Source organism: Dendrobates tinctorius, unplaced genomic scaffold (assembly GCF_039654945.1).
Source record: "Dendrobates tinctorius isolate UK_male_01 unplaced genomic scaffold, ASM3965494v1 ptg000015l, whole genome shotgun sequence".
Lineage (NCBI taxonomy): Eukaryota > Metazoa > Chordata > Amphibia > Anura > Dendrobatidae > Dendrobates > Dendrobates tinctorius.
Genome location: NW_027361683.1, coordinates 25,600,851 through 25,618,119, shown reverse-complemented (window position 1 = coordinate 25,618,119; position 17,269 = coordinate 25,600,851). Strand labels below are relative to the sequence as shown.

At 45.0% G+C, this 17,269-nt stretch overlaps 1 protein-coding gene across 7 annotated transcripts in view; it reads left to right on the top strand.

Moving 5' to 3' along the window:
* Positions 1–12,543, top strand: part of NCDN (neurochondrin) — a 55,336-nt gene extending 42,793 nt beyond the window's left edge. For 5 of the 7 annotated variants that reach the window (XM_073563024.1, XM_073563057.1, XM_073563038.1 and 2 more), the window contains exon 7: positions 6,254–6,792. In XM_073563024.1, coding sequence (XP_073419125.1) covers positions 6,254–6,690 — 437 coding nt within the window. In that variant the 3' untranslated portion in view covers positions 6,691–6,792. Of the gene's footprint in view, positions 1–6,253; positions 6,793–6,854; positions 8,463–12,180 lie in introns of those variants that run through there. The other 2 variants (XM_073563076.1, XM_073563033.1) reach the window with 2 other exon arrangements.
* The last annotated feature ends 4,726 nt before the right edge of the window (positions 12,544–17,269 follow it).

Sequence of the window (17,269 nt, the reverse complement as noted above, 5' to 3'; positions counted from 1 at the left end):
TCAGATTTGTGGTTGGTCTTTTAATTCCTCATGAATGTCTAATTTGTCTGAAGGAGGGGAGAGTGAAGCAGCTGCTGATTGGCTGCAGGCATTGCATAACGTAACAATGTCACGTGAGGCCTGGGAGAGTTTACACCACTGGAACGGTACTCGTGCTGGAGAGAAGTATAGCTGCTATTATTTTATAAGGAAGAAACTGGTTGAGAAACAATTGTCTGAGTAGTGGACAACACCTTTTAATCTGTCCATAGATGAAACACCTACAACAGGGAAACACTCGTCACTTTATAATGCCTAGTATGAAGAGTACTCTTCCCAGAAGGCAGATCACGAGTTGGCAAGGCATACTGACTGAGATAGGACAATGTGATTCCTGTTGCTTGCAGAAATGTGAATATTCTGAGCCTTGAGGTACTGACACATGTACTGTTAACTTCTGCCTATGTGCCACTACTTGCTGGCTCAGCACTATAGACACTACCGTTCAAACGTTTTGGGTCACCCAGACAATTTTGTGTTTTCCATGAAAACTTATACTTTTATTAATCAAATGAGTTGCCAAATGAATTTAAAGGAACCTGTCACCCCCCCCAGGGCATTTTTAAGTAAAAGAGCCACCTTCAGCAGCACTAAGGCTGCACTCTGTGAAGGTGGCTCTTCTGTTTCTGACCCCTAGTAACGCCGAAATATTGACTTTTATAACTAGGTCCTCATACCTGTAATGCGTCCCATAGGTATGGTATGTCCCCTGTATCAGCCGCCTCCCAGCCATCCATCATGCCCCAGTCTTGCGTCTGGGCGCCGCCTCCAAGCCATCCATCATGCCTCTGTCTTGTGTCTGGGCGCCGCCTCCAAGCCCTCCATCATGCCCGTCTTGTGTCTGGGCGCCGCCTTCCATCCGTCCATCATGCCCCTGTGCGCCCCCACCTCCTCCTGTGTTGTATGCCGGCGCCTGCGCTTTGACAACAATTCACACTGCGGGGCTGGGAATCGGGGAACTCCAGAACACACAGGCTTGATGACCAGATGTCAGTTCCCGGGCAGCGGGCACTGCGCATGCCCGATAACTGTTGTCACAGCGCAGGCACCGGCATACAACACAGGAGGTGGAGGTGCACAGGGGCATGATGGACGGCTTGGAAGCGGCGCCCAGACACAAGACGAGCATGATGGACGGCTGGGAGGTGGCTGATACAGGGGGACACACCATACCTATGGGATGCATTACAGGTATGGGGACCTAGTTATAAAAGTCAATATTTCTGCTTTACTAGGGGTCAGAAACAGAAGAGCCACCTTCACATAGTGCAGCCTTAGTGCTGCTGAAGGTGGCTCTTTTACTTAAAAACGCCCTGAGGGGGTGACAGGTTCCCTTTAAAATCTAGTCCAGACATTTGCAAGGTTCGAAACAAGGATTTTTATTTGAAATAATTATTTTCTCCTTCAAACTTTGCTTTTGTCAAAGAATGCTCCCTTTGCAGCAGTTACAGCATTGCAGACCTCTAGCAGTTAATTTGCTGAGGTAATCTGGAGAAATTTCACCCCATGCTTCCAGAAGTCCCTCCCACAAGTTGGTTTGGCTTGATAGGCACTTTTTGCGTACCCTACGGTCAAGCTGCTCCCACAACAGCTCAATGGGGTTGAGATCTGGTGACTGCGCTGGCCACTTCATTACAGATAGAATACCAGCTGCCTGCTTCTTCCCTAAATAGTTCTTACATAATTTGGAGGTATGCTTTGGGTCATTGTCTTGTTGTAGGATAAAATTGGCTCCAATCAAGCGCTGTCCACAGGGTATGGCATGGCGTTGCAAAATGGAGTGATAGCCTTCCTTATTCAAAATCCCTTTTACCTTGTACAAATCTCCTACTTTACCAGCACCAAAGCAACCCCAGACCATCACATTACCTCCACCATGCTTGACAGATGGCATCAGGCACTCTTCCAGCATCTTTTCAGTTGTTCTGCGTCTCACAAATGTTGTTCTGTGTGATCCAAACACCTCAGACTTAAATTCGTCTGTCCATAACACTTTTTTCCCAATCTTCCTCTGTCCAATGTCTGTGTTCTTTTGCCCCTATTAATATTTTCCTTTTATTAGCCAGTCTCAGATATGGCTTTTTCTTTGCTACTCTGCCCTGGAGGCCAGCATCCCGGAGTCACTTCTTCACTGTAGACGTTGACACTGGCGTTTTGCGTGTACTATTTAATGAAGCTGCCAGTTGAGGACATGTGAGACATCGATTTATCAAACTTACAGACTCTAATGTACTTGTCTTGTTGCTCAGTTGTGCAGCAGGGCCTCCCACTTCTCTTTCTACTCTGGTTAGAGCCTGTTTGTGCTCTCCTCTGAAGGGAGTAGTACACACCGTTGTAGGAAATGTTCAGTTTCTTGGCAATTTCTCGCATGGAATAGCCCTCATTTCTAAGAACAAGAATAGACTGTAGAGTTTCACATGAAAGTTTAATGGAACCAACAAATGTAATGCTCCAGATTCTCAACTAGCTCAAAGGAAGGTCAGGTTTATAGCTTTTCTAATCAGCCAAACTGTTTTTCAGCTATGCAACATACTTGCACAAGGGTTTTCAAGGGTATTCTAACCATCCATTAGCCTTCTTACACAGTTAGCAAACACAAAGTACCATAAGAACACTGGAGTGATTGTCGTTGGAAATGGGCCTCTATACACCTATGATGATATTGCATTACAAACCAGACGTTTGCAGCTAGAATAGTTATTTACCACATTAATAATGTATAGAGTGTATTTCTGAATCATAATGTTAACTTCATTGGAAAAAAACTGCTTTTATTTCAAAAATAAGAAAATTTCTAAGTGACCCTAAATTTTTGAACGGTAGTGTACATGGCGACACAGCTCATTTGCAGTTGCAAGCAGGGCTGTGGAGTCGGAGTCGTGGAGTCGGAGTCGGAGTTAGTTTTGGTTGGAGTCGGAGTCGGTAGAAATGTACCGACTCCGACTCCAGCTTTAAAAAAAATGTATTAATATTTTATAATTGAACTTTCATATGAATTTTATAAATGTTACTCAAATATATATGTTCTATCAAACTATGAACAACAGTGATAAGCAGTTCTGCTGGAGATAGAGACATTTCTTACTACTTGTGTGTCACTGTTCTCCACTGCCCTTATCTAATCTTATACTTGGTTATCCTCATGCTGCCCCAACCCCCCTACTTACAATGTATGAAACTGAAAGTGAAAATGTGTTGCAAATTCTTAGTAGTAAAGCTCCTCCTCTAGACTAGATCATACTAGGTGTCCGTCTTCCAAGCATCTCACAGCTGCCTGCTACTCAGAAGAGGAAGACTGTAAGAAGTATTATCCTTTCAACAAACTTTGCATCAGTTAACTGTGAGTACATGAGGAATAATAACAGTATTACTGACCACTATATCAGTTGTACGACCTGGCAATAATTTTGTACAATTGTTTTTAGGAAAAACAATTGTCATTTGGATTGTGAATGCAGAATTAAAAACCTGAGAATGTCAAAGAAGCATCACATTAAATCAGCTGTATTTGAACATTTCACCATCACTCAAGATAGAAAACATTATGTCTGTCAGTGTATGACAAATGATCCAGACGAAAACAAATGCTGTGAAGCCAAGATGAGTGCATATTCAGGCAAAGATAAAAATGCTCCTACCAGAGCTTCTAATCTAAAGAGACATTTACAGCGCTTTCATCCAGAAGTACTGAAAGCAGTGGATGAGAAAGACTGCATCCAAACCAATGAACCAGTGCCCAGCTCTTCCAGCCAAACAAAGGAGCAGAGAACTTTGCAGCCATCAGTTGCAAGATATTTTGTCAGTGACAAAGTTACTGTGACAATGACAGTAGATACATTTAAAAAACAGATCATAGAGCTTGTTGTAAAGGATAGTGTGCCTATTTCATTATTTTCACGACCAGCTTTTATGTGTCTGAATGGGGAAATGGCCCGCAAGCTTGGTGTTTCTCTGGAGAGAGAGAGTATTAGAAAATTAGTAATTGCAGAAGCTTTTAAACAAAAGGAAGAACTTAAAAAACTCTCAAGGGACGCTTTCTGTTTCTTAAAATGGATGCCTGCACACGTCACAGAGTGAACTATTTTGCCATCAATGTCCGATTTGTTTGTGACAAAAATGAAATAGTTACCAAGACATTGGCAGTAAAAGACACCAAAGCTCATCACACCAGTGAGTTTCTCCAGGTCTTGGTGGAAAAGGTTCTGCAAGACTATGAACTTAAAAAAGAGCAAGTTCTTTCTGTCGTAACTGACAATGCTTCAAATATGATAAGTACTATTAAGCTAATGAATGAGAGTAATGATGGTGACCAGCAGCTAGAAGAACATTCTGGGTCCACAGACATGTTTGAAATAGAGGAACACAGTATTGTAACTGAGGAGCAAACTGAAGTTGCTTCAGATGAACAGCAACATGATAGTTTAGATGATCTTGTTGAAACTGTGTCAATATGTTCTTTCATTCATCACATGCGCTGTGTTGTGCATACGCTACAGCTGGCTATAAGAGACAGTCTGCAAGAAGGACATGCTGCTGCACTGATTGGCAAGGTGAGAAAATTGGCTACTGTTGCCAGAACCCCTAAAGTTGACTCAATTTTGAAGAGACATGCTGGAAAAGGGGCAATTATTGATCAAGCCACACGATGGGGCAGTACTTACTTAATGATTCAGCGCTTGGTTGAACTGAAAACCTTTCTTGTAGACATGGCTAACCCTCAACTGACGCTAAATGAAAGTCAGTGGAATCAGGTGACTGAGCTGGAAAAATTGCTAGAGCACCCATTTACAGTGACTAAAAAATTATAAGCAGAGGACTTAACTCCAGGTATTTTCTTAAAGGAGTGGAAGAACCTGATGTTTCGCCTGTCCCAAAGAGGAGGGTTAATTGCAAGTGGCATTGCTACATCAATGAAACGGAGAGAGGAGCTACTATTACAAAATAACATTCTTTTGGCAGCTGTTTATGTAGACCCAATGCATCGGATTCTTCTAGATGATCAACAGCTAAGTAAAGGAAAAGAAGCTCTGTTTGAAATAGCAGTAAGGATGAAAGGGTTGCAGAACAGTCAGAAGGAACAAGAAGAATTTGTTCGTCCTGCCACATCTTCACCCTCATCATCAACTGATGAAGAATTTAATTTCGAAAAATATTTGGATCACAAGGACCGTGCAAAGCGTTCCCGCATAGAAGAAGAGTCATCCCCATCAAGGAACACAGCCAGTAGATTTCAGCAGAATTTTTCATGTGCACTAAAAGAAATTGAGAAATTTGACCGTTCATCAAAAATAACAGTGCAACAAGCGATTTCTCTGTATCCTGACATTGTCAGAGATGTTGCCCGAGTGGTTACTGCTTTGCCACCAACACAAGTTAGTGTAGAGAGGTTGTTCTCTGCTCTCAAAATAATTAGATCAGATTTGAGGGCATCCATGAAGGAGGATCTGACAGAGGCAATACTTTTTCTGAGGACAAATTTATAGATTTCTTCTTATTAACTTCATAAAAGTGTTTATTGCATATTTACTTACAGTTTAGAAAAGTTTATAAAAGTTATTTGCTATATTCTAATTGTATTCTAATAAATGTAGTTTTTGCTCTAAGTGGTCTGATTACTTATATGATGGTGAGAAACTGAATAAGCACGATGTTTAATATTTTACAACAGTAAATTTGTTGTTATGAATTGGCCATTTATGAAGGAGTCGGAGTCGGAGCCTGATAAAATCCAGGAGTCGGAGTCGCAACTGTGGCTTACCGACTCCACAGCCCTGGTTGCAAGCGCTCCGCTGGTGAGACATTGGATCTGCACTGTGTGGCACATAGGTAGTGGCACATGGGCCAATCACTGAGAATAACCAAGACACGGTGACTGCCGCCTGTTATATTTGTAATTTAGGAAGCTGAGAGGAGGCAATGGGGCAATATAAAGGCTCTAACCATGCCGTGTGAGTGATTGCTGCTAGCTGGACTGTTCAGAATTAAGTCCATGCCTGTTCGATTTAGTCAAAATAATTGGAATATGAAGGAACCGAAGATTAAAATTCTGATTATTACAATTAGGCTAGCAGCTTTCCCTTAACATCAGTGTTTATTGACAAATGCAGCTCTGTAATTATTTAATAAAGATAAATCCTGTTGTCAGGTTCCCTTGAATTGAACTGGTAAAGTCTGGGACTTGGTTCTAATTAAATCAATTTCTTTTTTTTTTCAGTTGTGCAAGAAAGTTTCTCCCAGGATTTCTTTTTAGCAGTTATCAAGTTCTTGAGCCATAGCCATGTGCTGTCCTGTGAACCTGATGAAGAAAAACAATATATTGTCCTGAGTGATGGCTATGCGCAGGCATGGGCAGACATCTCTGAATTGTGGTTCCTGGGGGTACAAGCATTCTCTGCCTGCCTTCCTCTGCTGCACTGGTTGTGCACTCTGGTGCTTACATCTGGCTGGTTACAAGGCATACTGAACCTGCTAGATAAGGTTTCACCAGAATCTGTTGATTTAGAGCTAGTGCCTGTGCTGCAGGCCCTTCTCGCAACACTAGCTCAGATCAGTGCCCCTTGCAGAGAGCTTATCCAGCATCATGGAGGTGTAGAAAAGGCTAATATATATGGCATGGCTGCCCTGGAACAGTGCTTGTCTGAAATGAACTGAAAGGTCGCTTTTCATTAAGAAAGAGTGATTGTGACATGTAATTATTAGAGATGACAAAATAAAGAAAAATCCCCAAAATTATAGACACAGTCATTTGATAGATACATGGGTCCTGTATTTTTTTTTTTAAATCTCTTGTTTCTCTGTATTGGTAAATATCATAGGTCAACATTCTCTCATTTACTATCAGTGGTCTCCCGTGGACTGTGTTGACCTGAACAAAAATTCATCAGGAGCACTTAAAGGGAACTGTTATGAATGGATCACCAAGGAGGATGGCAGGAACAGGCTAAGCCACCAGAAGACCAGAGAAGTTGGTAACTAAGCGGATTGCAGACCCCTGATCCTATCCGCACAACTAGCAGTAGACGTGGAGCGTTCCTACGATGCTCTAGATGCCTCGTCACAGCCGGAGGACTAACTAATCCTAAAGACAGAAAGATGAAATCTAAACTGCCCCGGAGCAGATCCCCAAAGGAATAGACAGCCCCCAAACATATATTGTCGGTGAGACAAGATGAGACACAAACACAGGCAGAGAACAGACTGAGCAAACGGTGGGGCCCAAACTGTCTAGACAGGACAGGATAGAAAAGATGCTGTCTGCAATCAAACACAAAACCCTGAAAAAGTCCAACACTACTGATATACAAAAAAACCTGAGCTCACACGATCTCACCCCCGCTAGATCAGCACTCTGGTATAAACTGGCAGCAAGCAAAAAGATACTAACATAACAGGGGACTGAACAAGCTGCAACATATGAAGCAGGGCTCAGCGCTGCCCCCAGCAGGGAGCACGCCGAACCCTAGCAGCAAAACAGAAAGCAAAAAAAGACACAACCAGATTAGATGCAAAGGATTAGCAAAAGAATCACGTAGCTGAACCATGCAGATCAGGCAGGGGACAAAAGAGCTCCAAATGCACACTGAGGAAACACCAGCAACCTCCAAGAGCAACCAGCTCAATTATATGCTCCCAGCCAGTAATCCCAGGTTTCCAATTATCGTCGTCAGGTGGGGAACTTCCATCCACCTGACCAGCTCCACTATCAGCAACCACCGGAGGGAGCAGAGGGAGCTTCGGCTCAGAACTCTGAGCAAGAGAATTCACAACAAGGAACCTGTCACCAGAAAAACACTATTAACCTGTAAATATGTGGTTTATCTGCAGGTTAATAGTGTTACTAATTTGCCCCCACTTAGCCGAACGCTGCAGGAAGAAAATTAACTTTTTTTTTTCCCTGGCAGGGTTTGGATTTCATTCATGAGGGTGGCGCTGGCGTGGGTTCAGTCATGCGCTGCATATACAAAGTGGCGACTGTAACTGCACCCCTGGACCTGATTGACAGTCGGCCCCAATGCACAACCTGTGTCAGACAGGGCTGGGGGCGCAGTTACAGCTGCCGCTCTCTATACTCAGAACGATGACTGAACCACCACCGCCTCCATGAGTGAAACTGGACTGCTGCAGGGGAGAACAAAGTTAATTTTCAACCCGAAGCGTTCGGGCTTAGTGTGGTTGCCAGGCAGGTAAGTAACCCCATATCTGCAGTTCAATAGCGGTTTTTCTGGTGACATGTTCCCTTTTAATGTCTAGCCATGGAAAATCCATTATTGTAATTTTTGGCTTTAGAATGAAATATGGATGATTAACATGGGCAGCTGTTGGCAGTAAATTGTTAAATATTTGTTGTCCAGCCTCAATATACTTTTATTTAAATGCCAAGAGAGCTTAAAAATAATAAAATAAATCCTACTTGTCATATATTATCTCTTGCCTCCCTCTTTTCATAGCTGTCTGGGTTCCCCACAGGTCTTCAGTACTTCCTTTTCAGTATAGACTGGCATATGTATGGCACCCCAGGAGTCCGGTTGCCACAGTGGCATTGCCTCCCTCACAGGGAGTAATGTCATGCCTGGAAGCAAGGAGGGGTCCCCTTACCAGGTTTCATTAGGAGAGAACTTGAGCAGAACCTGGGGAGTGGAGCTGTGACTAAACTCGCCCCAGAGTTGAGTGCTAGGAACCGGATAAAAAGGAGGACAGCGCAGAAGGAAGGGCTCTCCGTACCTACCTGGCCAGGTGTATCCAAAATTGCTTCCAGGCTGCCCGGTTCTCCATCACGATCTGTTACCAGTGCTCCAGTCTGTACTATCAACCATCAAGTAAAGGAAAAGAAAACTACAGTCCTTGTGTCCTCCAATGATCTCTTGTGCCCTGAGTCCTACACCACAAGGTACACGAAGCCTGACATAAACAGAACCGGTAGTCCTGGGGCCCCTTTCCACCTGTGGGGAGCAGAACCATCCCAGCTGCAGAACCATCCCAGCTGCATCACCATCAGCCCCAGCGGTCTCCTTTTAGCAGCGTAGGCCATCTGTTGCCGAACACCACAGGTGGCGTCACATTAAATACCATATACATATACATATTCCCCATTTTACGGCACAGCCAGGGCCACGGAGTCGGGTCATGGCCCCGTGACTTCCCCAAAGAACTGTCCGAACCCGGTTCCGAGTACTCTACTGCCCTGGTGGGCGTGTCATTTTGGTCTCACAAACAGGATTTCGTAGCCCGGTATTACCGGGTACTGTGTGCCATAGACTATTGAACTGTATAATAGCCGCGATGACTTCGCCACAGGGCGTGCAGGAGGCCCCAACTTGGAAACCCTTGGGAGCTCAATCCATCCTGCCTTCGGAGCAGCCGCTTACTACAGTAACGATACCCAAAGCCTGGCTGAGGTTCACTAGGAAGGAAGGAGATGCCCAATCTAGGAGAGGATCCAGCAGCGAGTGCAGCCGCAGCCACTGTAATGCCTTTATCCATGCTATATATCCCAGGGGCAGCCTGGCTACCTCAGTACTCAGGGGAGTCGCACACCATGAGCGACTTTAAGGAGAGGCTGCGTAGTTTATTCATATAATAATACACCAAAAGGTCCTCAAAAGTGACAAATTCGTATGTCTACTCCAAACAAATTAAATTATACTACCAATTACTTCAAAGTATATTTTTTCTTTGAAGAAAAAAGGAGTGAGACTTGTTTTAAAATATACAATTTTATTAGTCCATTAGTTAGACACTCTTTAAAATTAAGAAGGTATAGGAACAAGAAAAAGGGACATTGGGTCTCAAAATATTATTTACATGCTGCCTGGTAAAAAGCATGATCATATATGAGGGTTATAATAGCTCATGTTGAAATAATCAGTACTGAGGACAAACTGCAATAAAAAACCATTCAAAGTATTGTGGTCTATGCTGGACCAAGAGGTTAATTAGATTCTATATTGCTGCAAAAGTATCACAATATCACAGGGGAGAAAAAACCCACTCTAATTCTACCATCAGATACTTATTTATGCCAATTATATGTTCAGGTCCCTACATAACTGAATTGTGGCTTCAATATGAGACCATACAAAAGCTCCTTAAGGAAAACAATGACCATGGACACTTTACCTGGATCCTGGCAGCTAAATCACAGTAAATGAGAGCCCAGTCCCTCTGCCCCGACGTGCACGTTTTGCCCAGCTTCTTCGGGGGGGGGGGGGTCTGGGCAGAGCGTGAACAGCCTTTAAATAAGAGCTCAATCCCTCTGCCTCGAGGCGCACGTTTCGCCTAGCTTCTTTGGGGGGCGTGTCTGCGCAGAGGGTGAACAGCCTTTAAATAAATTAACTGAGAGCCGGAGTCAATTGCTTAATTATTTTAATTATTCGCCGGGTGCCCGAGATATATTGCGGCACAGGGCAGATCACGCAACGCTCATGTAAAGAAGACACAGGCGCGCTACCGCGGTGGAATATCCATAATCCACTTCAGTCAAGTGATCAGGGGACGGGTACACCAGCGTTCTTTGGCCGCACGTCATGTATCGGGAGCGAGCGTGAAGTCCCTGCATACTGAGAATTATTGCAGGAAAAAAACAAAAACAGGATTTGGAAAAAACAATGTTGAGTCTTAACAACAACTGTTATAATATCCATTTAACTTACAAGTATGGTCAGAGCATTGAATTTTTGGACCTCTTTATCACGGCAGCTCCTGATAGCTCTTTATCTACAACGGTGTTCCAAAAATCAACAGCCACTAATGCATTATTGCATGCTAGCTCTGCTCACCCTAAAGCATTGATACAGGGTATCCCAATTAGACAGTTTCTTAGAATTAAAAGGATATGTTCAGATGATCATCAATTTGAAGTACAGTCAAGAGATCTCTCTCAGCGGTTTCAGGAAAGAGGATACAGCAGACAAAGTATTCGAAAGGGCTATGTCAGAGCGAAGAATGCCTCAAGAGACACATTATTTCAAAACAAATACCATACTGACAAAAACAATGGATAAAAAGGTGAGATTTATAACTAACTACCAGAATCAGTGGGACGAATTCAAAGGCATTCTAAAACAAATTGGAATGTGCTACTAACGGACCCAATTTTAAAAAGGGTATTAGATCCATACCCATCAGTTGTTGCAAGACATTCACGTAATTTACGTGACCATCTTATACACAGTCACTATGACTCAAGTCGCAAAGTGGATTTGGAAAGGGAAAATAATAAAAAAGGTTTATTTCCTTGTGGTCTGTGTAAGGCCTGTGCAAACCTAATAAAAACTAGTACTTTCAAAAATCATGATGGCTCAAGGACTTATAACATCAGAAAGTATATTACTTGTACTACAAAGGGCATTGTTTATCAAGCCACATGTCCTTGTAATAAGGCTTATAATGGATTAACAACCTGAGAATTGAAAGTACGCACACGGGAGCATTGCTTGGACATGGAGAAAGCAAAATCGGTAACAAATGAGTCAACACTTAAAACAATACCCCGAAAAATTAAGCAATACCATGAGTGCAAAGCCCATTTGTTGAAAATCAGGGGTATTGATATGCTAGATTTGGGCTTTAGGGGTGGTGACTTGGGAAAAAGCTTAGCCAAATTGGAATGTAAATGGATATTCAGATTGGGAACCTTAAAGGGGGTTTTACATAGAGTGATCTCGCTATAACGTCACCGCTTTTGTGACGTTATAGCGATATCGCTATGTGTGATACTTACCTCCGACCGGCTCCCCCGCTGGTTATCGCTGATCGTGCGAGAATGTCCGGCTCCATTTCGCGTCAGCCGCTTCCTGCTGGGCTTCCTGCTGGCGCCGACGCGTGGACGCGGGCGGGAGGACGTCAGGATTGCTGTGTGTGAAAGGTGAGTATCGTGCGCTGCATCACTGTGAGGTCTGCCTGTGTGACACCTCACTAGCGATCATTTAGCGATGCACCAGCGATCCTGACCGGGTCGGATCGCTGGTGCACCGCTAAATGTAAAGGGGCCTTAAGTCCACAAGGACTTAATGAAAGTGATGGTTTTGGGGCATTTTTGTAGGACCTCCTTTATTAATCTCTTGACAAATTTAGGCATAGGGTGATATTTTATTGATTATTTTATTTATAGGATTTTATTAATATTTATTTTCTTTATTTGAGAATTTAAATCTATTTGGAGCATCTTTGATTCATGATGACCGGATTTTTCCTGTTTATCGTGTTGGTTACAAGATGGAACGGCAAAGAAAAGAAGATCCTGTAAATAGGACTAAAAAATTGAAATTCTGGAAAAAGAGAAGAAGAAACAACAAAAAAGCACCTTGTATAGTTAAAAAATTTTTGCTTAGTGCTTATAATTTATGTACAGCATAATATTATGTATAGTGTACATGATCTCTGTCACAATTTATATTAACACTGCATCACTATGGCACATTGTTTTAAATATGATACGGAATTCATTATCTTAAATTTTAAAAACTAGTGTTTTACTAAAATTTACTAAAAACTAAATTTTAAAAGTCTCACTCCTTTTTTCTTCAACGAAAAAATATACTTTGAAGTAATTGGTAGTGTAGTTTATTCAAAGTGTACCCCGTGTCAGAGATCCAAAAAGTCAGCATCCTTTTGGCCAGCTAACGTTGCGGCCCAGAGAGAGGTGAAGTCCTGGCCGGACACCGACAAAAGAACTGTTAGGCAAATCCTGGCCCGGCTGAAGGATACTTTTGACAGCCGCACAGCAGCGGAGAGTAAAATGAAATTCTACGAGTGCAAACAAAGGGTGCAGGACAGTGTACGGGACTGTGCCCTAAACCTGCAAGAGGCACTGCAGGCCATTAAACAGATAGACCCCGACATTGTGCGAGACGAGGACAGATTGCTAACAGAGCAGTTTACTGAGGGGCTCCTGTCTACCGCTCAACGGACACACCTGTGCATTATGGCCCTGCAAAACCCTGACCTGGACTTCGCACAATTTAAAGATCAGGTCATCCGGGTGCTGCGAGAACCAACCCAAAGTGGCACTGCACCTCTCCAGCGCCCAGCTATCACATACCACAAGGAGGCGGTGTCCTTTTCCCCGGTACCCGTGAAGGCCAATGCGCAAACCCTAGATAATGACTCCTGTGCAGGCCTACGTCTCCAGGTCCAGGAGTTGACCAAAAGTGTGGCTGCACTAACCAAAACCGTGCAGTCCATGGAAGTATCCTCAAAGGAGAAGATCCAGCTGGCCTCCAGTCCAGATGATGTCCCGTGGCAACGGCAGAGGAGAATCCCACCGACCAGAGGGAGAGACAACGATCGCTGCGACCAGGACGGACGGCCCATTTGTCGCCGCTGCAACAAGGCGGGGCACATCGCAAAATTCTGTAATTTAAACAAGCAACCCCTGGGCCAGAGGGCCAACCCCCCAGGAGTAAGACAACCGGGCCCACAAAGCTGGGAGACAAGTACGTGGGAGGACAGCCAGGCCTGCCCGTCGTGCTTGATGGCATCCTGATGAATACTTTATTGGACACCGGCTCCCAGATGACAACGATGCCATATATCCTTTTTAAACGGTATTGGGATGATTCAGACATTACTCGCAGCCCAGATGAACACTTTTACATCTTTGCCAGCAATGGTCAGCCCTTGCCTCAGGTGGGGTATAAGGAGGTGACCATCAAGGTTGGCCGAGTAGAATTGCAGTCGCAAGGTTTGATTATAGTTGCTATTGACAGACAAGAATGCTGTCTTATGATTACTCTAGGCACCAATGTAAAAGAGAATTTTCTTGGAGAAATTATTGTTTTGTTGCAATAGGTAACTGAGACCGCCAGTTCGAGTCAGCAGCGTGTCCTGCAAAATGAAATCAGAGCCCTGATGCAGACACAACAGGTAGAGCTGTCTGGTGGAAAAGTCGGCAGTGTCAGAGTGAGTGATCCATTCCCCATTGCAATACCCCCTAGTAGTGAAATGTTGATTTGGTGTCGGGCAGCAATAGGTCTCAGGGGTCAAGATTACCAGGCCCTGGTAGAACCCATGTACTCCGATAGTAGACCCATCATCCTGACAGCCAGAGGGGTAGTTGATGTCCGCAAGGGCAGGGTACCAATACGCATCTTGAATTGTGGGGAGAAAGAGGTCCATTTACCCCAGTATGCCATCCTTGCTAAACTGTTCACTGTCAGTAATATTGCAATAAAGGCCTTGGAACCCTTGCTTCCATCCGACGAGGCAGAGGATAATGGCTCTGAGGGGCAGCTGGAGGATTGGTGTCAGAAGCTACACATAGGTACTGACTCCACCCATTCACATCAAAAGCATGGGGTTTAACGGGTGGTTCGAGAATATGTCTTTAGCAAACACCCTCTAGACTTTGGGCAGGTAAAAGGGGTCCAACACCATATCCCCACCGGAGATCATCTGCCCATTAAAGATAAGTACCGGCCTGTACCACCAGCTCATTATCAATGTGCCAAAGGTATGTTACGGGAAATGAAGGAGCCTGGGGTAATCAGAGATAGTTGTAGTCCCTGGGCAGCTCCGTTAGTCCTCGTTAGAAAGAAAGATGGTACAATGAGGATTTGTGTGGACTACAGGCAGATTAACCGCATTACACATAAGGACGCCTACCCATTACCCAGAATTGAGGAATCATTAGCTGCACTGAGATCCGCTATTTCTCCACTTTAGATCTTACCAGTGGGTATTGGCAGGTTCCCGTGGCAGAAGCAGACAGAGAGAAGACAGCATTTATGACACCAGTGGACCTCTGTGAGTTCAACTGCATGCCATTCGGCCTCTGCAAAACCCCGGGAACGTTCCAGCGGTTAATGGAATGCTGCCTAGGACATGAAAACTTTGAAACCGTTTTGTTGTACCTGGACAATGTCATCGTCTACTCAAAGACGAACAAAGACCACCTGGAGCACCTGGCCGAGGTGTTTTAGGCTTTATCAGGTTTCGGCCTGAAAATAAAGCAGTCCAAGTGCCACCTGTTGAAGCCCAAGGTGCAGTACCTAGGTCACATGGTAAGCGCCGAAGGTGTGGCACCAGACCCTGAAAAAGTCACCGTGATCAAGGACTGGCCAACACCCTCCACTATCAAGGAAATGTGGCAGTTCCTTGGGATGGTAGGTTACTACAGGAGATTCATAAAGGGCTTCACAAAGATAGCGGCACCCATGCAGGACCTCTTAATAGGCCAGTCAAGAAGGCCAAGAACCCAAGTCCTCCGTTCGAGTGGAGTAAAAGAGAAGAATCCTTCACTTGGTTGAAGATGGCTCTTACGGAAGACGAAGTCCTAGCCTATCCCGACTATGGCCAACCCTTTATACTCTATACGGACGCCAGCAATGTGGGATTGGGAGCAGTGCTGTTCCAGGTACAGCAAGGCAGAGAGAGAGAGAGTGATTGCCTACACCAGCAGGAAGCTTCATCCCATGGTAAGGAACCCCGACAACTATAGTTCCTTTAAACTGGAGTTTTTCGTCATAGTCTGGGCGGTAACGGAGCGCTTCAAGCACTACCTGGCTTCAGCGAAGTTTACCATTTATACGGATAATAATCCACTGACCCACCTCGAAACGGCGAAGCTAGGTGTGTTGGAGCAGTGATGGATGGCTCGGCTCTCCAACTACGAGTTTACCATCAAATACCTGGCAGGGCAAAAAAACGCTAATGTTGATGTGCTGTCCAGGATGCCCAACTTGCCGGATGGGGGAGAAGACCCGGAGGAACTCGAACAAATCGAGTTATCAGCCTTCCACCGCCCCAGTGTGGCTCAGGGCTCCCACTGCGTGAGTGACAAGCACTATGCCGTGCAAGAGGCAACGATTAACCCATTGCCCCACTATGGATGGGCAGAAGCGCAGGACAGAGATCCGGCAGTCCGCCTAGTAAAGAAGTTGCTGACACAAGCTGATTCGCACACTGGTCCAGATGCTCCACAAGAGACCCAACATTTCTGGAAGGAGAAGGGCAAGTTGTTCATCTGTGAGGGGAAGCTGTGTCAGAGAAGCGTCACCACCCGAACCCACGAACTGGTCTGGCAGGTGGTAGTCCCCAAGCGGGATGTGCCAATGGTCTTAGAAGCGTACCACGATGGAGCAGGACACTTTGGGTGGAAGAAGTCAGAAGTTCTGCTATGTGAGCAGTTCTACTGGGTTGGCATGAGGAAAGCAATCAAGAAATGGTGTCGATAATGTGGTCCATGCAACCTGAGACGGAAAGACCCATGATAGCCAGAGGGCTCCCCTACAGCCCTTAGTCACCAAACAACCGCTTGAGCTGGTAGCATTGGACCACGTGAAGCTGGCCCCAAGCCGGTCAGGCTTATATATGTGTATGTGTATTTAGATAGATGGTAATTGTAACAACCCTGCTGGCATCGCTGCATGGCCTCCCATTTTCCACACACCAACTTTCTCACTGCTCCAGGCCATGCTGTGAATTCTGTCTGCTGCCATCTCCATGCTATGTCTCATGTCTGCTCTCTGCATGTTTTCTGGCTGTGTGTGTAGGGGTGCAGTGCCTGAACTCTCTGGTTCTTATGGAGTCAGGGTGCATCTGTCTAATGTCTCCTTGGCCTATTAGCAAGAACCCTCTAGTATTTAGGGCTGCTCCACCCACTGGACCTGGCCTGTGCAATGTGTTCACTCAGTTTCTTGCTGCTGAATAAGCCAGGCCCTGTCCTATGTCTTGCCTTCTCTGGAGGCTTTTCTCCTAGCTTTTCTTGGTACTGTCTATCTGCCCTCCAGGAGGCAGAATATCCTGCTCTGTGTGTCTTTGTCCTATCTTTGTCTTGTACCTGTCTTGCTGCCCTCCAGGAGGCAGTATTTCCTGGTCCCTGTGCTGTAGCTCCTAGCCTTTCTTTGTATCTATGTGCACTCTGTTCCCTGTGTCCTTGGTCTTGTGCCTTGTCTCATACTGTTACCCTGTCTGAACTCTGTCCTACGTCCATCTGTCTGTCTCCTTGTCTTTGGCTTCTTACCCTGCTGTGTCTCTCCTTGTGTCCTCCCTGCCTGCTTATGTTCCGCAATCTTGCGGCTCTGTTCGTGCTCCGCTCTCTTGCGACTCTGCCTGCTCTGTAGGCTCTGCCTGTTCTCTGTACTCTTGCGGTTCTGCTTGGTTCTGCTGCTGCAGAACCTCTTGCTGCTCTTCTCCGCAGCCTGCCTGTATCTGTACTTGCTCCTCCTGTGTGAACAGGTCCAAACCTGTTCCGTCACACTCCACTCCTTTCTGCCAGTATCCGTACTTGCTC